The sequence below is a fragment of the Gymnogyps californianus genome, chromosome 1, assembly GCF_018139145.2.
Source record: "Gymnogyps californianus isolate 813 chromosome 1, ASM1813914v2, whole genome shotgun sequence".
In the NCBI taxonomy this organism is placed as follows: domain Eukaryota; kingdom Metazoa; phylum Chordata; class Aves; order Accipitriformes; family Cathartidae; genus Gymnogyps; species Gymnogyps californianus.
Window position 1 is genome coordinate 7,383,788 of NC_059471.1, and position 23,622 is coordinate 7,407,409.

A 23,622-nucleotide genomic window follows, 5' to 3' on the forward strand; every position below is an offset into this window, starting at 1 on the left:
AAAAGGTATACATATCAGATGCCAGAGTTTTGAAGATAATAATACACTTATAAAAAGACCATATGGAATGTATTTCTATTTTTGTTCTCAATTCTAAAGTTTCCGTATCCAGACTTAAGAACATACCAGAAACTGGCGTTGCTGATTGGTTAAGCTGTATTTTCTTAAGAGATGTGCTTTGACACAGACTTTGGGGAAAGTTCTGAAGCACAGTGCAGATCAGATCAGAGATCAGAGCAGAGATCTATGTAATAAATGAATGTTATGGCCCATTCACTTTCAAAAGGCCATGAACATGTGCTGAAGCAGTATATCTAAAAACAGGATTTAGGCCTAAATTTCTGTTCAAAGCTAGAGCACTGGTGTAAGACACTTTGCATCAGTTTCTTTTGTGAGTCAGTAGAGATGTGATAATGGGACCTCTGTGTGAGTCTTAGCATGGCATTTGGCATCCTAGAATGAGACAGATGGATCCATCCTGTCTAGTGATAGGAAGGTTATCACCTCAAAATTTAATGGGTAATAACATTTAGTTGAATAATATCTTCACTGGAAATTCAGATGTACCATAATTATCCCTCATTCTCTATAGAGCTTTTCCCATTGACATTTCTGCGTCCTTCACTGGATCTGATATTGGGTAAAAAGTTACCATTATGTTAATCATTGCTAATTCAAACTAACAGGCAGTATCAGTACAGGTGAAACTTCAACAACTGTAAAGTAGGTGCTTTCTTGCCATTCCCTCTGGCAGCCTGTGGATCCACACAGAAATGTTAGGTTTTCCTTAGGTCTAAATTCTTTTTTGTTTAAATAATGCCACAGCTAATACAATTTTAAGTAGGAAATTATTCCTACAGATTAAGTAAAAACCAATGCAAAACCCCAAGCCCAAAAATAAGGCCACCTTCTTTGACAGGCACTATTTACCTTTAAATTAAATAGCCTTATATGAGGTTGCATTATATATGTAGGGAAAGATCTTGAGGATTTCTTGAGGCATTTTTCTTCTCTTCTTGACAGCTGCAGCCTGCAAGCAAAGCTGGTTTTGACTTCTGTTTTATGTCTGTAAGTAAAGGTAGGATTGTTTGCTGAAAAGTCGTTCTTTAGATGTTCAAAGAAAGAGGCTCCCTGTCTTTTCTATTTTCTGTTTAATAATGAGCAAATGACTTTTTCTCCTTCTTAGTCTTGCAGTTTGTTATTCAGTGGTAAATACGACAAAAGGTTCTGTGTGTTCTGTGATCTTGAGGCCTCATAGCATGCCAGAGAATTACTGTTTTGACATCTAAATTATCATTTAATCGTTCCTGCCATTGTGTGTCAATGTAAATCTATTTCTTGCAGTTGTGAAAGAAGTTTCATTTTTAAAATATGAAATGAATTTAAACTAATTCAGTGTTACCTTCTTAAAGCCTCGAACAGTCTGACACGTTATATCTGAGAGATGCAGCGTGCCCTATTCATGTACAAATATAGGGGCTGCTCAACTTCATATTATTAAGACACAAAATGCTAACATTTTGAAGTAAAATAAAATTGCAACTGAATATTCCAGAGAGTGTTTTAGAATTTAGGGCTGGCTACCTGGAAAGATGAGCCCTTGACTCTGACGTACAGTTCACAGAGTCAGGTGTCTGCAAAAGATGGTAACAAGCCACTGGCAACTCAACTTACTTTTTAAATGGTAATACATACACTGTTGTATTACTCTAAATTTCACCACCTCTTTATTCTGAGTTTACTTATATATAATAATGTAGATAATGATGGTGGTTCCTTAACAGGAAAACAAACAATTGACAGTTCTGAGTCAAATTAAAATCACAGCTAGGAATGAGTATAGGTGGATAGTTTGAAAATGATCACGTACTTGTTTTAGTGTTTTCTGGTTAGGAAGTAATGTGCTCTGCTCATTATTTATAAAATAATTACCATATACCTATGCAAGTAGTTTCATGGTCTGGTGTTGAATACAGCACTGCATAGTAGGAACAGTTAAAACAAGGAATTATGAATGCTCCAAAAAGAATGAAATTCAGTATAATATGGATAGTGTATAAAACTGTGAATGCTGTAAGTAAAACCAGTCAACCAGGATAATGCTAGCACTCATGGTAGAGGGAAAGTTCATCTTGTCTGAGAGGTATGAGTCATATCATACACTTGTAGAGAATTTGGTAACAGAGTAAATGTTCATGAACTAGACCGTGTCCCTTTTTGTTCTCTTTCTACTGGCTTCAAGTGCTTTCACTGTATCTTGCTTTTAAGTTGTGCTTTTGGTGGAAAAGCAACTAGACTCTCTGACTCACTGCTAGCAGAACAATCTCATATATATTTGTGGAAGTAAAGTCTGTTGTGCTCAAGTCCTTTAAGAAGAAGACTAAGTCAAAAAAATCTTCCTCCTTTTTTTTCCCCAAAGCTATTCAAGTTTTGTCCCAGCTATGCCGATCTGTCACTGCAGCTGTCAGTGTGATGCCTTTTCTTCAAAGCACAGAGATGGCTCAGCTGAAAGCACTGCTTCTAGTCAAGGGCAGGAAAAAGGTCTGTGCAGGGAGCAGTAGTTATAAGGCTGGCAGCCCGCATGGTACATTGTCAGCATAATATAATACTTAATGTATAGATAAGGATTAGGGCAGAAAGGAAAGTGCATGAGGAATGGGGAAAACAGGATCACTCAATTCACTACACTCAGTAAAATTCCCTCTTTTGGTGATTGGTTTGGATTTATTTTGCAGCTGCAGAATTGTGAATATGTTCACGAAGGCCTCTTCTCATCTTTAAAATCTGATTGCAAAGTCTGCGAGCCCTCTGTATGCTACCTGACTTAAAAGAGGGTCGTTTCTTTCATGAGTAATTTCATAATTACTACTGATTTGAATTAATCCTGCAAGTTAGGCAATTAGACATGTAAAATTTTAAAACTCCCTACATACAGATAGATGATGGTTGGCAAGAACTCAATAATCTCTCTTAAAACTTTGACCAAATTAAGCCAGTTTTGCTAGAGTTTAAACCTGGGAAAAGCTAGGTAAAGAGTAATTAAATGTCTTGTTTAAGACTGCAGAGCGGGTCAAAGGGCAGAGCCAGGAATAAAGTCATTATCTTTGTCTTCCAGAAAGCCATTTCTTCTTCTCACCCAGTCTCAAACTTAGGTAGATAGTTTACATATGTGTGGGTATACAGATTGTGACAGATAAGAGGCAGTGCTGTCTCAAAGACACAGCAGGCAGAGATTCTCGAGAGAATCTAGAAATTTTTTTGTGTGTATTTGTTAATTTATACACAACTGGAAGTATTCTTGATGAGCTGATGAACTGCTATGATAGATTTGTCAGTGTTCTCTACAAGAAGTGCGCAGATATCTGAGTATCTTTTTTGAGAATTTGGTGAATCAGTGCATATGACGTGTTTTTAAGTCAGAATAGATATAGACACATCATCCTGGAAGGTAAAATCCTTCTGACTCCCTGTTGCTAGTGATCCTCTCTTGACCTATCCCTTGAGTAACTTCACTGTGATTACAGGACTATTTTGATGCTATTGTGTACTCCATGGCCAGCACTATATTTAGGGCTCTCTCCAGTGGCTGGAAACTGTCTTCTCAACTCTGCATGATTAAAGCCTCCTACTTTTCTTTAAAACATGAGCTACAAACAGGACACAACTAATAAAATCATCTCCATTTCCTGTACTTAAATGCAATATTGTAGCTCAGGAGCTCAGTGTTCTTCAAATTACCATATGTTAAAGAGACTGAAGCAAAATGTTTGTACTAAATCAGTTTTCCCAGTCAAAAAAAAAAAAGAAAAGAAAGCCCCAAATCACCACACAGACTCGCTGTTGCACACATGCATGCACACATACACACGCACAGATAGGAACACAGAGGAACAGAAAAGGAAAATGCACTGATGATATGAGTTGTGAGTGAAAGGTTATAGTCACTATATCCATCTGAAACTATTGCTCTGTGAATTTTCTCATGCCCATGTGTCTTATCAGGATGAATACCTCAGTAGCAGAAAATCATCAGTTTGATAGTTGAAGTTCAACTCTTCCAGTCAGTAAAGAATACAGTAAGCACTGTGTTAAAATGAACCCTGAAAGATATTCTTGCTTGAAAGCCAATTCTTTACAGGCTCTGTAGGCATGCTAGACAGGGTAGGATCACACTATTCAAAGGAGCAGCTTAAATGCTCAGACTTTTGCTGTGGTGATGGGCCAAGTGGGAACCTGGGGGTCAGGATTAGGTAGGAAGCTAACAAATGGAAACATCCTGGTGGGTGCCTCTGGGAAGCCTTGTCAAGGCTCATGAAGGACAGAGGGAGGTTATTACAAAGAGGCAGATCAATTTACTAAGGGTATATTATGCCTTGCCAACCTGCCAGCTTTCTATGATGAGATGACTAGCTCTGTGGGTGAAGGGAAATCAGTAGGTGTCATTTGCCTTGATTTTAGCAAGGCTTTCAGCACAAATTCTCAGTCTCGTAGCCATATGAGAGAGATAGCAGATGGATGGATGTACTAGAAGATGAGTGGGACACTGGCTAGACCACCAGACCCAAAGGGTAGTGGTCAGCAATTCAAAGTCCAGTAACTGACAGCAAGTTACTTGCTGTGTTTCTACAGAGTGAGTTGATACTGGTGCTAATGCTGTTTAACATCTTCATTAATAACCAGAATGATTAGATAGAGTGCACTGTCAGCAAGGTTTTAGATAACACCAGACTGGGCAGAGCAGATGATACATTGGACAGCTGCAGTTCAGAGGGATCTCAATAGGCAGGAGAAATGGGCCGAGAGGAACCTCACAAAATTCAATGACAACAGGCAGGAGTTCCTGCACCTGGGCAGAATAAAAGATGCAGTAGACCCAGCCAGGCACAGTCCGGCTAGGCAGCAGCTTTGCAGAGCAGAGAACAAGTTGCACAGGAGTCAGCCATGTGCCCTTGTAGTTGTGAAGGCTAACAGGAAACTGGGCTGCACTAACAACAGCCTAGGCAGCAGTTTGAGGGACATCTACTCATCACCTGTAAGACTGCGTCAGGAGTACTGTGTCCAGTTCTAGGTTCCCCATGCCAAAGTGTGCTGGGTGGAGGATAACCAAGATAGTGGTGCACACAACAGTGACTGGGCCTGGTGCACAGAACATTTAAGAAAAGAGAGAGCTTAGCTTGTTCTGCTGTGGGAAGCATCTAATTGCTGTCTTCAACCATCTAAGGGACGGTTAGAGAGGAGACAAAGCCAAACTCCTCTCGGAGATGCAAAGAAGTACGAGGCAACAGACACAAGTTGCTTTAAGGGAAATTCTGATTAGATAGAAGAGAAAACTTTTCTCAGTGAGGGTGGTATAGCACTGAAACAGGGATCCGACAGGGCTGTGAAAGTCCTTCTGAAAGCAACTGCAACTGATAGTGTGAAGGATGTGCAGGTTCTGCTTGTGCTCGTGTCATGGTTTAACCCCAGCCAAAACTAAGCACCGCGCAGCCGCTTCCCCCTCCTCCCTCCCATTGGGGTGGGGAGGAGGAAAAAGAAAAAAAAAAAAAGTAAAACTTGAGGGTTGAGATAAGAACAGTCTAATAACTAAAGTAAAATAAAATACACTACTAACTAAGAATAATAACAATAATATAATAATAATAATTGTAATGAAAAGGAATACAACAAAAAAAGAAATAACACCCAAGAAAAGACAAGTGATGCACAATGCAATTGCTCACCACCCACTGACCGATGCCCCAGCAGCGATCCACCCCTCCCAGCCAACTCCCCTCGTTTATATACTGAGCATGATGTTCCATGGTATGGAATATCCCTCTGGCTAGTTCGGGTCAGCTGCCCTGGCTCTGCTCCCTCCCAGCTCCTTGCACACCTGCTTGCTGGCAGAGCATGGGAAACTGAAAAGGCCTTGGCTTAAGATAAGCACTACTTAGCAACAACTAAAACATCAGCGTGTTATCAACATCATTCTCACACTAAATCCAAACCACAGCACTGTACCAGCTACTAAGACGAACATTAACTCTATCCCAGCTGAAACCAGGACAGCTCATAAGAAGAATTAAAGGAGTAACTGAGTATTCAAAAGAAATTCCAAGTCCCCTAAATATTATTTTCTGTAGTGTTCCCACAATTACTAGTTTCTGATCAAGAAATCTCTTTAGCTTTACTTCAGGAAAATCTGATACGGATATAAGGCTTTATTCCTCAATGGGTTAGAAGCAAGTGGTGATAGTATGAGAATGCTTTGGAAAATGACTTCTGAAAGATGTTTGTTGTTTTAATAGATATTGGTTTTTAAAGCAGTGGAAAGATGCTTTCATTCTGAAGATTGCAAACTTTGTTTATATTTGGTACTGGACCTTCTCACAGTATGTAAAAATAAAAAGAAGATAAAATCAATACTGTAAAAAAAAACCCAATCTTTTTCTTCCTGTAGCAAAGGTAGCAGTCTTTAAGTGTATGGAGCTAAATATTCATGTAGGTGAAAACTATAATTCTAAAAAGGAAATCCTTTGTTTAACCTTCAGTGACAATACAGTTATAAATAATTCCATATGCCTAAAGCTAAAAATGTTATAATCATATGGCCTTCAGCTTTTATCTATCACTCCAAAGTGTCCAGTGTTATGGGGCACAATGGGAATAAATGAGTATGGGTAGTATCTTTTCAGATACTAAGCATTTTGATATTAAACTATACCTTACTATGATGACTGATACATGCCATGAAATGTATACACACCAAATTGTATGCATTTCTTTTTTAGTTTTTATTCACAGGTTACACAGTTGTGTAGAAATAATGGCATTCATCATCAGTAGCGGTTGTGCAGTAACGTACAATTTCTTTGAACACAGATTATCTTTCAATAACTGCACCAAAACTGGAAAGAAACTGTGAAATTCTCAAAGTATTTGAATTGTTGCACTAATATTACATTCTTAATTTGGGTTATGTTACTTAGGTTTTGAAATCCTGCAGTGAATATTTGACAATAGAAATATGATCAGTGTTTTCAGTAGTGCTGTAATCATGCCTACCATGCACAAAGAGACCCTGCAGTCTATAAAATTTTAAAGTACAGACAGTCATTCATTGGCTAATATACAATGTAGATAAATAGAACTAATGAGCTACTATGCTAAGCATTAGTATGTTCGTCAGCCCAATACAATGCCTGAAGAGTCTTTGCTGACCAAGCAAAGTCAGGCAGAGAAGGGGTGCCTTCCATCACTTTTTGTACTACACTGACTACATGTTGATCCTTCTCCTCCCAAGTCCTTGAGCTATTAACAATCACATCTTAGCAGTTCTGCCTCTGTCTGACATCTTACTTACGGTGCGTGGCTCTACTCTACACTTTCTCACAGCTGTGTAGTTTTCTCCGGACTCTGAGCCAAGATTATGCAGCCGGGTCGAATCAGAGCTCAGCCTTGGGTCACCACCGCTGAATCCCAGCATGGGAAGAGGTTAGGGTATTTCAGGTGGCTGGAAACTAGCCTGGGTATGGGTTTCATCAGTAAGTAAGTTAAAGATCAGGCTGGGCAGCTTTACAGATTCACAAATCTTTTTAAACTGGGTCTATATTTCAAATGGAACATCAGCTGAGTGCATATGAACCATGTAGAACATATAGCTTTGACATAAATATCATAGTATATGTGCTTATACATATACTATATACCTATATAAAACCGATAAGTAGTGTAAACATAAAATGTTGAGGTTTATCCTCTGTAAAGATCAGTTATCACCTTGGTTTTGCTCAAACACAAAAAGTGGACTTGTAAGGTAAGGGAAGCTGAAACCCTCACCCCCAAGGTCCCCTAACTGTAAGTTGAATACATCATGTTTCTTACAGTTCTACTCAAAAATGAATTACTAGTTATTATATATTCAGGATGTGATCCAAAGCCTAATGGAATCAAAAAGGAAGACCACAGTGAGCTGTGGTTTGGAGGCTGAGAAGCTATTTCCTTCATCCTTAATTGATTAAACAGTACCCGAAGTTATGTACTGTTGTATGACGTGAATTCAGTGGGAAGACAGGCTTTTAGACTTTTAATTTAATGGAAAATTATGGGCATTTCAATATTAATGAATTCCAGATCTTTAAATTTCTTTTTTCTTTTTTTTTTCCCTTTCAGGCAAGCCCTGCCCCTATAATTGTCAACACAGACACCTTGGACACAATCCCTTATGTAAGTATTAATTTTTGTATTAATATATAGAATTTGTTTATTTTCCCACAGAAATTCTATTCAGTATTGCATAGAAGTTATAAACAAATCTTACAATTAATCATGTCTTTTACAGTTACACAGTTAATTCTTTTCTAGAAGAAGAAATCAGGAATGATAATTGGACTCAGGTGAATTATAGCATATTATATACACTATATAATTTGTAGTTTAGACTTCAAGACATAAACTGTAACTTACTAAAACTAGCCTTCCTTTGAAAAAACCTGTGATTTCATTAAGCATTTCCTCCTTACCAGTAACATAAAGTATAAATATTTCGTTTCAGAGCAGCATGCACCCTCAAGATACCTAGATGCATACTGTAATATTAAAATGGTGCAAACAGCTCTTCATTTGTCTGCCTATATTCCTTTTGTAGATGAAAGCTGTTCATGATAAATAGCAGCACAAACTAGATGACTTCATATTTTCTTATTAATGTCTCTTCATTTTTATGACGTCTAGAAAAAACAATTTTACCCTAAAATAAATGCATGTTTTTATTAGAGTTTAAAAAATCTGCTTTTCTACAAGCATTTGATATCATTGTCATTTTAGACTGTAAGAGCAACTACAGTTGAAGATAAAGGACACAGAGAAAGACAAAGTGAATACACAATAAAAAGAGTAACAAGCTTAAATGATTGGAGTCAAGAAAAGCAAGTAGTATGAAGCTAGCCAGCCAGCATCTAATCTTGCTCCTTGCATCCTCTTAGTTATCTTTTTAAAGCTCCTAATTAATGTCTCTCATCTGTCGTGTTTTGTCCACATCTGTTTCTCATGATACCAATGCATCAGCCTAATTATTTATCCACCTACGCCAATCATATCTCTGGGTTCTGTCTTTCAGAAGACTATTGATGAGGAAGTTTAATAGGGGTTGTCCTGGCCAGCTTGTTTGTTTCTGACAATTCATAAAACTTAGAAATTATTGCGCAGAACACATGTAAAGATCACAGCCAAGAGCAATTTAGAAGAATGACACTGCTGTAAAGCAGAAGAGAATTAAATTCCTTGTTGGGAATTTCAACCATTGGGAAGGGTGGAAAAATTAAATAAAATTTCTCTGTTTATTTGCATTCAGCTTTCTTAAAAGGCTTCCTATCATTTGTAAGTCTCAGTTTTCCTTCCTAACATCAGAACCATCTGCTACGGTCTCACTTTCCATAGGTCTGGCTTTTCTTCTGTTTTAATGAGACATTTTACACTTAGTGTTCTCTAGATCTACCAAGAGGGACATTGTGAGTCCCAGTTCTCATTTCCAGCACTGGACCTGTGCCCAGGATACTCTGCAGCTACAGTGTTAGAATTCCTAAATACAGATGCAGTTACACTAGTGACAAGATGTTCAATCAATATGCTTTATTCCCATAACACAGTCTATCAATACTTACACATTTTTAGACCACTTTTATACTAGTGTTCCTTTCTTTTTAAAAAAAAAGGACAAATGACCAAACACGTTCAAGAGAAATATTGACGGTAGACTGAAAAGTGCCTGTGGGCTGTTTCAGTCTCCAACACATGATGTGAACTAGATAAATAAACAGAAGGTGCTTGTTGTAAAAATAGACAATTCTGAATTAGTCACCTTGCTCTTACCTGGTGCATGGGAAGAGTTATGTCCATTAGATATGGGAAACAGCAGCGCTATCAAAGAGGACTTATTTAGACTAGCCAATAAGAAACGTCAAAGTGAAGGATATGTGCTGAGGACATGGGGTCTTCGCTTTACAAACAGGCGTTTCTTTCTGATCAGGATTTGTATGCTGGAACATTCTCCAGAATGAGACAGACAGACAAACATATGGACAAATGGCCTCTTCCTCCCACCTAATATTTGGAACAGTGGGCTGGGAGACCTGTGTTTTCCTTCTTGCTCCCGGGACTAGTTCAGTTTGGTTTGGTTTGGTTTCATTTTATGGTATTTCCTCTGCTAGGAAGGTGCTGTAGTCACTGGGCCAGATACATGTTTGCTTGTGTGTGCATCCCCTCCTGGCCCAGTGAACCTTTCAAAAACAAGTTTACAGACAGCACGTGGTGGGTTGACTCTGGCCAATAGCCAAACACTCTTCTCACTCCCCTCTCCTGTGGGTCAGGGAGAAAACAGAAGGAAAGCAAGAAGAGTTGTATACTGAGATAATGACAGTTAAATAGGGAAAGCAAAAGCTGCATGTGCAGGCAAAGCAAAATAAGGAATTCATTTACGACTTCCCGTCAGCATGCAGATGTTTAGCCATTTCCTGGAAAGCAAGGCTTCTTCACGGGTAGCAGTTACTTGGGAAGACAAATGCCATAACCAGGAATGTCCCCCCTTCCGTCTCCTTTCCCTGAGCTTTTATTGCTGAGCACAATGTCATATGGTATGCAATATCCCTTTGGTCAGATGGGGTCAGCTGTCCTGGCTGGGTCTCCTCCCAAACCTTTACCCACCCCCAGCCAATTTGCTGTTGGGGGACGAAGAGCAAAATGGGAAAGAGAGAAAGCCTTGATGCTGTTCAAGCTCTGTTCAGCAACAGCCAAAGCATTGGTGTGTTACCAACATTGTTTCAGCCACAAATCGAAGCACAGCATCATATGGGGTACTATGAAGAAAATTAACTCCATCCCAGCCAGACCCAGTAGAGCCTATAACACCGTGTGGGGCCTATAACACAGCCTGTAACACCACGGGGTGTTAGTGGGGCTTTGCCTCTCTCTTAAATATTTGGAAAGGCAGAGGAAAACCTTCCCAAACTGGATCAGCTAAGTGTATTGTCGTGGTTTAACCCAGCCGGCAGCTAAGCACCACACAGCCGCTCGCTCACTGCCCCCCACCCCTGGGATGGGGGAGAGAATCAGGAAAAAAACCTCGTGAGTTGAGATAAAGACAGTTTAATAGGACAGAAAGGAATGAAAAACAGTGATAATGATAATACTAATATGACAATAGTAATACTAAAAGAATTAAACTATACAAAGCAAGTGGTGCACAATGCAATTGCTCACCACTCATTGACCGATGCCCAGTTAGTTCCCGAGCCGCGATCCCCCCTCCCAGCCAGCTCCCCCAGTTTATATACTGGGCATGATGTCATATGGTATGGAATATCCCTTTGGCCAGTTTGGGTCAGCTGTCCTGGCGGTGTCCCCTCCCAGCTTCTTGTGCCCCTCCAGCCTTCTTGCTGGCTGGGCATGAGAAGCTGAAAAATCCTTGACTTAGTATAAACACTACTTAGCTACAGCTAAAAACATCAGTGTGTTATCAACATTCTTTTCCTACTAAATCCAAAGCACAGCACTATACCAGCTACTAGGAAGAAAATTAACTCTGTCCTAGCCGAAACCAGGACATGTATGATAATGCAGCCATCATCGTATCACTTATTTTACAGGAAATATAATTTAGCAGATACACCCTAAAATATTTTTTTCGGACAGGTCAGTTCAATAGGGAGATAACAGAAAGCTGGATTTAAGGTGAATGTTTAAGTATCCTTAGAATTAGCTAGATAGTTATTAAAGCTCCTGAAAGGTATAATTCTTTTTAAGTTACCACAAAAAACCATCTAACACTATAGTGATAAATTATTTTATGGATCAGAGAATCCAAGTTAAATTATATTTTCTGTCCAAAGCTAAAAGCAGCCATGATGTAAGTGGGCATAGAGTAGCCGATCCTCTCTCATAACTGCAGCATGTCTAAAACACCCAAAAGTGCTGATCTTCGAGGCTAGAGCCATCTTAGATCCCTGCTATTCAGCTTCTCTTGACAAGCCTCAAAGCACACTTGGAGTCCAGGAAGCCTCCTCTGGGAGCAACAGACAGAAATTTTTAGATCTTACCAACTGGACCACCTTTCCTATCATCACATTCTTTTTCTCATATCCTGTTTTTCTCTAGTCTTAGATGCTTGTCCTTTAATTCTTTCACTTGAATGTGCATTCCACAAATCTGAGTACCATTTCTAAATTAACTTATTAAATAAAATTAAAAGACAAGTGGATACGTACGCAAGTGATACATCATGAAAATTTTTGATATGTTAGTTTTTTATTCCTGACTGTTGGGTTTTTTTAAGATGCTTTTCATAAAAACTGGTTAATGCCATCCACTCATGTTTTTGGAAAAAAAATGCTGCTTTAAAAAAACCAAAATAATGCATATTTTTTTCTTTTATTAAAATCTATTTTTTCTTAAATAACTGTAATTTTCATTGTATTTACCATAACAAAGTTAAGTAATCCATTTTATGCCATGTAGAAATTATTTTCAAATTTTAAATACTGGAATAAGCATGGATTTGCAAATTTTGGTGAATCAAGATGGTCTGACTTTTCTCTGACATTACTAGCCACAACTGATAGCCTGATAGATCCCTAAGTAAGGTCAGGCTATTTTTAGTGTTGTTACATACCAGATGGAGACTGCTCATGATTTCGTTTAGCTGTTGGCCCAGCAGCGCGAGAAACCTGTCTCATTGTTTTGTTTTACGCAATGTACCTTCAATGCATTTCCATTTCAATAACAGCTCTGCTCATCCCCTCTGCCATCTTCCTCCAAAAATTCCTGAGTGTTTTCAGAGGGAGGCAACCTCACAGCAATAATTAGCATTCATAAAGCATTTTCAAATGTAATGTTTCCACTGGTCCACCAGAGAGAAATTTCCTTTTTACAGTTGGTATACAACTGGTAAACTGCGTGATTTGTCTCATTAACATTCTAATGATTCAAATTCATGTAATTAAACCTTTTGATACTGTTGACTTTCTTCAAACCTTTCAACTCAATAGTTTGGAAAAAAAAAAATCATCCTGTGAGGGACTGTTTTTAATCAGTATGCTTTTCTTAAATGAGATAAAAGAAAAGGCCTTATTCTATTATACTGTATGTTATTCCTTATAATTTGGGACTGCAGTGAATAACAGAAGAAACAGTTAATTAGCTTTGTTTCTAGGTTCAGTGGCTTGAAAACTTTGGCTTGCCAAGCTTTGGACATGGGAATAAATTTGATAGGAAGCTTCGATGGTACAAAACGAATTATTCTGTGGCATTTTAAGCACAATTAAACATTTGTGGGAGTTTGTTTGTTCTCTATTCTTTGGCTGTAAATTTTAGATCTTTTTGTATAATGAGAAGCATTAATTTAATAACATATGAATCATCTCAGTTTCTCTGTTGCACAGAATAAGCCTTATTTATTTCTTTTTTAGTCTCCAAAATGCTGTATAGTTAAGTTAAAAGTAACTATAAGGCCAGCTTTGCTGCATCACTTTCAGAAATTGATGGGAACCTTCCTATTTATTTTATGATGGAATTTCATTTTCCTTTCATCTTAACTAAACATTAATATAAGTTCACTCAGGTGCTGTGGTTGTTCCTTTCCTCTCCCTGCCTTGTCACAGTGATAAGATCTAAGGAATATGTACTTTATTCTCCTTTTGGTCCTAATGAATTCCTCATATTTCTTCAGTCTCCCATTGTTCTTCCAAATAATTATTATTTTTGTTGTTATTATTATTGCTATTATTATTACAATTTATGGTTATTGTTATTTTATTACTGGTTTGCTTTGCTAATTGTGCCACCTATGCTGAGTTCTGTGCAGATACACTCAAGCTGTTTCCTAAAGAAGTGATTTTCAGACTACTTAGGTTATGTTTTCGTGAGCTTTAATCAAATCTTCGGATTGTTTTACACATGCCTGAGCGCGGCCATGCAGATGGCTGTGCAGCTGTTTTAGTGCATCCCTGCTTAGGGACACCGGGAGCTCAGACCCTTTCTGGAGCGTGGCAGTTGCTCTGTGACAGCTCCTGCACCCGCAAGCGTGGGGGCCACGATAATGCCAAAAGGGGGAGGTTAGGAAAATTTTCATCTTTTTCCTCTGTCATCCCAGTCAGCCAGCGCACCTGGATTTAGCACATTAGAAGGAGGTACATAAAGGCTTAAACATAGGCTGCAAAGAAAAATAAATTCCTCCTATTCTGACTGTAAAAAGAATGGGGAAAATTTGCAAATTTCTGAGAGACAGTCAGTACTGTAAAGGCTTTTATTGGATAATATGAATGTAGGCACAGCCTAGACCTAAGTAAGTAAATTGGAGGAGGGAGGTGGCCTTATATATTTTTACAATAAAGCATAAGTCATGTGGCATTACATAATGAATATTAAATGTCATATATAACTATGACTGATGAGCAAATTTTTGAAGACAGTGGTAATAGAGGAAGACAGTGGTAACAGAGGAGTAAAAAGAAATTCTTCTCTAGAAGGGTAGGATCTGAATTTTCACAAAAGTAGGGAGCTCCTGGAGTTGGGATTTTTTTATTAATGAGTGTATTAAAATATATAAAAATATCAACATATAAGTATATGTATCTATTTTCCCACTGACTTCTTTTCAGAATAAATTTGTTGCTTCTGTCTTAATTAGTTTGATCATAGTCTTGAAAGTCAGATTGCACATCTTATTATCTTGAATGACTTTTATGTTTTCCAGATTGTTAAACACCAGTTTTATTTGTTTGTTGTTTATACTCATCTTTCAGTCTGTCAGTTAATGTGGATTACAGTGGAAAAGCTAAATCTGGTAGAGCTCTGTGCTAGTTTTTAAAAGCTGCATTGCCTTGGCTTCTCTGTTTTGGCCCTTGAATTGTATCACAGCAATGTTGTTTGCCCTGGCAATCACTGCTGTGCTCTGCATGTCATTGTTTCTGCAGTGGGATAAGAGATTTTTCTTTTATAATAGCGGTATTGACAAGATTGATTTAAATCATGTTTATAAAATATTTTGTGATCATTAGTGAAAAAGGTGCTACATAACACAAGACTAATGAACTAACATAAACCAACTCCCATTAAACATGCAAAAATAGAAAAATCTTCATCCTGCCATCTGATGACTTAAATGGATTTTAGTATGATGGATAGCAGAAATATACATTGTTCCTGTCCAAAACCCAAAGCAAAAGTACAGAATGGATCTTATGAATCTGATTTATTTTGCCTCTATTTCATATCCATTGTTTTTCTACCTGAAAATCAATATATTTCAAACCTTTTCTTTTAAAATATACTGTTTTAGAAAGAAACATCTTTACAAAAGGGGCCAAAGTGATTTTGAAGTGTATTTGAAGTATACAACAAAAATGTAATTGTTTTTACTGGGTTTCTCTTAAATTCTGGATGCAATTTTGAATATTTAAGCCTCATCAAAGACATAATTTTTAACTAAGGGAAAAAGCAACTCTTTAAAGTAAAATAACTTCAAGATTTGGGGGGATTTCATTTATTTTCCTCAGGAATGAGCGCTACTTTGCATATTTGAGTGCTACATATCATATTACATAAAAATCAGAAGAAAACCTTCATTGTGTCTAGATGTAGGTAGAAATATCAACATCCTGTCAATCCAACAAGTAAAAGCATCCCTTGGTCACGTATCTAATTACTTCTTCACACTTCTATTCTTCAAAATTATAATGCTTTCCATTTTCAATTGCCTGTGAATAACCTTGGCCTTTAGATTCAATCAAGAAGTTCTTTCTATAGACGTGTGATTGAAACATTGCCATTAGCAGACTGGGAGGGAGGAGCTTATTGAACTGTAAAGACAGCACATCATACACTTGTCTGTGTTCCTCTGCTTCAGGTGGACACAGCATAGAAAATGTGTAATGCCTCGTACTTTTTGGATTTGGACTACTTAGAGTGGATGTACTTCAGCATTTTAGTCCAGATCGTAGGTGTGCTTGACAAGCAAATTCCCTGCGTTTACCAGTCTTTAGTTCACACATTGGAGCTTATGAAGCAGACTTTCTGATAAAAAACTAAACTCGACAACAGGCTTCTGGATACCCTCTACCCACTATCAGGCAGTCAGTCTTTTGGGTGACACTGAAATAAATCCCCTGAAAGAGGTACTGTGCTTTGCTTTTGCAAAGTCTGTTCCTGTTGGGCCGCTCTTCTTATCCTTGTAGCCTCTACTGTGGGGAAGCCAGCAAGGCACTGCTCTATCGGTAATTTTTATCACTGAGAAAAATCATATATACTTTTGTGGGTGTGGGGATATGTGTACATACCCCTCCTCTACCCCCAGCTATACTTCATTTTTAATTCGTCCGAGATAATTTGTCCATGAGGTTGGTATGTGCTGCAGAATGCAGAGTATGTCTGCTAGAGTTGTTTGAAGCACTTGGAGATTTGAGTCAGCCTAGAATTTCATGGCCTGAACCAACGTAAATTAAATGGAGTTTGAATTTGTTTTTGTCTTGCTCTCCCTGGCCTTGAATTAGCTTTTGCTTTTGTGTCATTTTTGATCTATTACACTGCAGATCCACAGTTAACATTAGTGGATTTTGTAGCAGTAAGCTAAAATCAGTAGGGTCTGTGGGTTTGCAAGGATCCTGTGGTTAACATAACCTCTTGAAAATATGCTTTTATAGTACAATTCATGGTCTTAAGCCATCAAACCCATTGTCTTCCATAAATGTTTCTGTTCATTTTAGTTTTTATTCTTTTTCATAAAAGGCTTAATTGGGATATATATTTAAGAAGTTGATAAAGCTCTTCAAGTACACAAGACTATTTTTGCATGGCGATAGCTTTATTCTGAATTACTTTGTCATGAAGTCGCAGTTCTGAACTGAATTGGGAAACATAGCACAAAGAGTACAAGTGAATAGTTACTTGTCTACAGACTTAATTTCTTTGTGATTTGAGACAATGGCACTTGTAGGTAGATTTCACTGTATTAGCAAGGTGTAGAACTTAACTGAAAGCTGTTTTCAAAAGTGAAAGAAGAGTTAGCACAGATGTCATTATCTTAATAGCTTTAATTATACAAAAGGAAGAAAGAGCTTTCCTGTTCCGTAAGACTTCATTAGTTAGGCAAAATTTAGAGTGTTGTTGTCAGAGACAGACATATTCCTTTGACCCTGGATAACCTAAGAAGTAAAGAGAAAGTAACCGCTCAGTACGGTAGAGAAAATAGTTTTGATGAAAAGTGGAAAAGAAAAATATTGGTTTCCTGTCTTATTGGAAATGGAAGGCCTTAATTTATATGACGCTTCAGTCCTTTAAAATGAGAGGTATCTGAAATTTATTTTATGAGAACTCTTCTTTGTAATTTTAAGGATATTTATTTTTTATGTCTAGAATTGATTGGTGTTTTACTTTGCAAACTACCTCTTAAAGTTCAGCCAAGGCAAGGTTGTTGTTATCCTGGCAGTACATAATGCAATATTAGTAATAACATTGGATAGAAAAGATTTCCTTCCCTTACAATCTTTTATGTATTGCTCTTAACATTACCCACTGCAGTTTTTATAGGAAGGTTTTTCACATCATTTATGTTAACTTTTTAAAAATTTTAGAAGAGCTGCAGTGTGTTCTTACTCTTTTTCTACAGCAATATAAATAAATCTGAAAGAACACCATTTCGCTTTAATAGAAACGTAAAATTAACCATTTTAATTCCCTCTCATTTTCCGCCATTGTTAGCCAGGGATTAGCTGATCCATGCTGTAAAACTAACACACCTTCAGCACAGTTTCAGGAAATGTTCTGAAGCAAAGTCCCTACTGTTGCAAGTTGTGAGTGTTGACTGTTCTGTAATGTGACTCATTTCTAATCCACATTTTACATAATAAAAACTCATGTTACTTTTAATGCAGTGATCTGGTGAATCAACCTCAATGGTAAATTATATTTTTAATCAGTGTTTAGATGACCTAGCTTTCTGCATATAGTAGCAAACTCAAATATACCACATGTATCTGTTTTCCTGATCTTAATAATCCCAGCTCTCATAATTTTCTATAGAAGATTGACTTACTTTGAGGGTAATAGAAAGTAAAGATGCCTACATGAGATAAATTTCCACTTTGTGGAGATTATTAATAAAAAGAAATGACAACTGAAGTGCATTTTTTTTGTATCTTACATTAACATATTCAATCAGCTGTCAAGTGATTTGTGCCTGTAAATTGTTCTGCATAAAGATGGCAATAGTTTAAAACTTTAGATTCTTTTTAGCCATAAATTATTTGTGCTGAATATGTGATGTTTTATGTTACCTAGGCAGAAAACTTCACTTGATTGGATTTTGGCAAGTGTGATTGTTTCATTCTTTACACAGCTTAATTGGGCAGTAGTGTGGTCATAACAAAATTAATCTTGTATAATGTCCAAATTCAGAACTTAGACTTTGCAAAGGTGATGGAAAGGTGAGCATAGCACACTGGGTTTATCTTGAAACCATTGAGCTTGTCATGGTTTAACCCCAGCTGGCAACTAAGCACCACACAGCCACTCACGCACTCTCTCCTGGTGGGATGGGGGAGGGAATCAGAAAAGTGCGAAAACTGGTGGGTTGAGATAAAGACAGTTTAATAGGGAAAGCAAAAGCCACACACACAAGCAAAGCAAAACAAGACATTCATTCACCACTTCCCACCGGCAGGCAGGTGTTCAGCCATCTCCAGGAAAGCAGGGCTCCATCACGCGTAACAGTTACTTGGGAAGACAAATGCCATCACTCCAAACGTCCCCCCCTTTCTTCTTCTTCCCCCAGCTTTATATGCTGAGCATGATGTCATATGGTATGGAATACCCCTTTGGTCAGTTGGGGTCAGCTGTCCCGGCTGTGTCCCCTCCCAACTTCTCGTGCACCCCCAGCCTACTCACTGGTGGGGTGGTGTGAGGAGCAGAAAAGGCCTTGACTGTGCGTAAGCACTGCTCAGCAGCAATAAGGAAAATATCTCTGCATTATCAACACTGTTTTCAGCACAAATCCAAAACATAGCCCCATACCAGCTACTACGAAGAAAATTAACTCTATCCCAGCTAAAAGCAGCACAAGCTATAATAGTTTTTCAAATTATGTGCAGTGTACAAGGTTGATTCATCACTCTAATTTCACCATCATCTTTCTCTTTAGTAGAAGCAGATTGCTGTTATCTTAATAGTGCTCTTTCTTACTCTATAAATTGTAAAAGTCTCCAACTGTCTATATGACCTCTCGTTATTCCCCCAGAGGAGGACAAACGTAATTTGCAGCTGGTGCTTTCAATACTGTTTCATTTCTTTTTAGAGGCATTGTGTATCACTTTGAAGTTTGTTTGTAAAATAAGTCAGAGAAGTGCTCCTCTTTTGTTCTCCAGGCATTTGATTTTCATGTAGAAGGACACAAATATATTCTAGTTTATTGAACATTTTTTCATATATCCTGACATTGTTGAAAGATGTCCATCTTTCTTTCAAAATAGGAACCAATCTCCAGGAGCCATTCTCATGACTTAAGGAGACTGATCTCATCAATAAGACAGGTTGGTCTTTAGTCAGGACTGGGCACCCCTGTTTCAATGACATGTCTCAATGAACCTTATCTCTATATGCAGACCTATTGGAGGAAAATCAATGATACTTGACTTTCTACCCAGTTCTTGAATTCCACATCTCTTTGATTTTTGGCTGTACCTAAAACCTAGTTAAATTATATTTTGTAGGCATTCCCCTGCTTTACTGAAGTTAAAGCTTTAACATTGTGTATAGTTTGCCAGCATACACACTTTGAGCACAGTTTCTCATTTCCACGTCTCTTTCTAGCCATTGTTCTTTCCCTGCCAATTTTTAGTGAAGAATGACTCAAAAAGATTATGAGAATAGCTTTCCCTGTCACATTTTTAATCTTTCTGCTTTGGTGAAAATAGGAGGTTCATAGCAATGAACACGAGCCTGCAAAGTTAAGCAATTTTTTTCTCAGTTTAGCCTTGCATTGTGTTGTAGTCTGTGACAGCAAAATTATTATATTTGCAATATGTGTGCATGAATTATTACAACATGTTAGGGGGTTGCTGAATTTGGTAGCCTGATAGAGGCGAGGCTGCTGCAACTCTATGCCACAATGTCCAACCGGTAGCAAGGCTGAGTGTGTATTCCCAGTAAGCACATACACAAACAGGACACATATACACATATACACGTGGCTGAACAGCACAACGCAGATGCAATCAGCATTCACACAAATAAAAGCGCCACCACTGACCTCATCATATTGCCCCCCCTCCATATGTATGTATATATATACATATGTACAGTGTGAAACCTGCCAGTAGTTGGATTTAGACACTCGGTCAACTCAGTAGAGCTGGCCCCAGATCCTTGCTGTCCCAGATGCCGGCACCTGGGTGTGCAAGCCCTTGAGGCTGCAACCCCTCTCCAGCTGCTGGTACAGACCCTTTTGCACGCACCAACACACACACACACACACACACTGTGGATCCCTCTAGTAACTGAGCTTAGACACAGTCCATCCAGTAGCTGGCCCTGGATCCTTGCTCTTCCCCCTGCACAGTAACACACACATACACACAAATGGGTGTCTCAGTCAACCCCGGGATCCTAAAGTCTCTTGGGCAGTTGTCATGGTCCCCTTGTCGCTCCAGTAGCCCACTCGTCCAGTTGTTTCACTCCCAGTTACACACAGACCCCTGGCTTCTGACTGCCTCACCTGCTCACCAGCTAGCCTAGCTTGATGTTTGCTGGCAATCACCCACTGCCATACACACCCTCACGCACTCCAGCTGCTGGTACCACAGACCCCCATACACATACACACACACACACACACAGAGAATAGAGCACCCCTCACCCAAGAAAATGGGTAGAAATGGAGTTTAATAGAAGACATGACAGATGATGCTCAGCAGGCCAGGACGTGGACAGGAAAGTGCACTGACCAGCCCTGTTTACATGTGACTGGTTCCTTTTACCCCTTATCCCTCTGTTTTCCCATGCTTGTTCCTCTCCAAACCACCTTTATCCCTCCTTTTTCCACACTTTTGGTTCCTCCCCTAAAAACCTCATAAGTCTTGTTACATTGCCAAGATGCTCCTTCCCTTCATCCCACAATGTGTCCCACCCCCGCAGGCAGTGATACCCTCCCCAGTCTGTAAGGTGCTCTCCAGTCGGCCCATGGTGCTGGGTGTCACTCTTAGCCCATGGGGCTGAGGCTTCCCTGGGAGGGGACAGGTCTGACGGGGTTCCCCCACCTGCCCTTGTGCCTCTGGGCTCGTGTGGGTACGCACCTTTGATGGGCTAATGGCTCCTGTGATGAGCCTGGGAGCAGCCAGGCAGGGTGTTATTTGGGCTCCCTCACCTGCCACTGACACTCTGTGTCCCTTTCTGGGGGTGCAGATGAGCTTTTATCATATACCTTAACACAACAGATTCCAAATATGGGATAAGGCAGAAAAAAATTTAATCCTGAAAAATAACACATCTGTGGAGCAGACATGTTAGAGCATGTACAGTGTAGTAAAGCCCCAGAATGCCTGTTTAGTGGCCTTCTGGATATTAGAGAATTTGCTGTCCAGAAGATATATTATACACAAATCTACCTATGATGATCACTGACCACTAACTTTATTACATATTGGTGAGCTAAGAACCAGAATATTTTCCAAATCTCTGCTGCCAAATAGTTTACAGTTTAGATGTGGAAATCATAGGTTTCATTATGTCAGGAAACCTATAGAGAACATACTAAAGATAATTCATATAATTGGTAAATTATGCTCTACTTCTGAAAAGAGATGATGCAATACTTGACATTGTAAAGTGGTATTGCATAACATTAAACATTTTCAAAGTATTTCTGTGTTGCAGTTGTGCATTTTAGTGTATTCAAAATATTCTTAGAATATTTTTTCTGCCATAAGTTTTTTTTCCGACACTGCTTTCTTAATCTGAGGGAGCTCATTGTGCAGTGCAAGCTTTTTGTGCTTGTTTTTAAGAGCATTATGTGTCAGCATTTTTCTCAAGCTTTTTTTTGGCTTTTTCCTTAGTGCTTCAGTAAAGCATCTCTGCTGTTGTGTGCAGTAGTTAATAGATAACTTTAAAAGTGTAATGTTTTTTTTAGAATACTGAGGCAATGCATAGAAACTATTTCAAAAGTAACATTCAGGTTCACCTTTCAAGATTTCATCTTTGTACAGGAAATGAAACTGAAGGTGGATGAAAGTGATTTTTCCTGCTCTCCTTAGATTTAAGTTGAAGAAATTTTTATGAAAAACTGAAAGTTCTCTCAAACAAATGCAAAACAGTTTTTCCTACCAAGAAAGCTGAGAAGCATTTGGAACAATTATTTGCTGAATTTTGGCTAGCCTTAGATTGTGACTGGTGATGATCAGTCATGCTGTATTAGCTGCTTCTCAGAGTGTGCACTGTTAATCCCTGTGAACAACAGTTACATCAATTTTCTTTCCATGAGCTTGTGAGGAGGAGCAGAAAACCACTTTGATTTTGTCTCAGCCATTCAGATTGTCTTTTTTTTTTTCTGCAGCAAAATTAATTGGGCATGAGGGAGTTGTTCTGCTATGCTTTTAGTTGTAGAGTGCAGAGGACTGTGGCTCCCTGCCCATACATACACTGGAGAGTCTTCCAAGATTTTAAGAGAAATAGTGAACCTTTCTGCTGCTATAAAAATACCTGTAAAGCAAGTGACTCATGCGTAAAAAGCTTGTCCTGTGGAATACATTAATATTTGTTTATAAATGTACATATACTTTATTTATGTGAATATTCCTTATTACTAATTTTTATTATTTGTGCAAGTACTTTCTTTACCTTTTCAGGTCTGCTCCCTCCTGCAGGTGTAAGTACATCCACAGATGAATAAATGTAACATCAGTTACACTAGTACAAGCCCAGTGACACCAATGGGATTGCAGCAGTGTTACTGACAGTACAGTTTAGCCTTCAGTACCTGTGCTAGAGTTAACAAACGAGAAGAAAAGAACCCAAGAGAATTCATTGATTGTGGTTTGTTCATAGGCAATGGGGTGAGAGAGCAGGGAAGGGAGTATTAACTCTCAAAGGTAAACAAAGGTACTGGGAGACAATTTTAGGCACAAAAATACGAGTCAGAGTACATTGTCACTTAACAAATTGCAAGAGATTAGATTATGTTGGTTGTATATTTATTTATTGAGGAAATGGGGCATGCCCATTATGTATATTATATATATTTCATTATATAATTGCTACATAAACACGTCATGGACATCAAAGAATGCAGTAAATTATTGCTGTTCTTTCCTTGCCTAAAATTTTGCCAGTTAGTATGCTATTGATTTCTCTCTAAAACTGAGAGAGAATTTTATACTGAATGTTTAAATGAATCAAACTTAACCCACAGTTTATGTATTAATTTCTGCCTTTTAAACACTCTAACTACAGTTACCAACCTTTTAAATAAAATTATGCAAATTACAGTATTAAACATTATTAAAATAACCTTGTAAGTCCCAAGTTACAAGTACTTCATAATCTTTGTTGATGAAATAGGGTCAATCAAGCAACAGCAATTTTCCATTTTTATGTATCATCTTGTGC

General features: G+C 38.3%; 1 protein-coding gene across 7 annotated transcripts in view; it reads left to right on the top strand.

Annotated features, from left to right (window-relative positions):
• The window catches only part of DLG2 (discs large MAGUK scaffold protein 2), a 1,037,179-nt gene that overhangs the window by 612,208 nt on the left and 401,349 nt on the right, over positions 1–23,622 (top strand). For all 7 annotated transcript variants that reach the window (XM_050914840.1, XM_050914880.1, XM_050914903.1 and 4 more), the window contains one exon: positions 8,152–8,205. In XM_050914840.1, the coding sequence (XP_050770797.1) occupies positions 8,152–8,205 (54 nt within the window). The remainder of the gene's footprint in view (positions 1–8,151; positions 8,206–23,622) is intronic.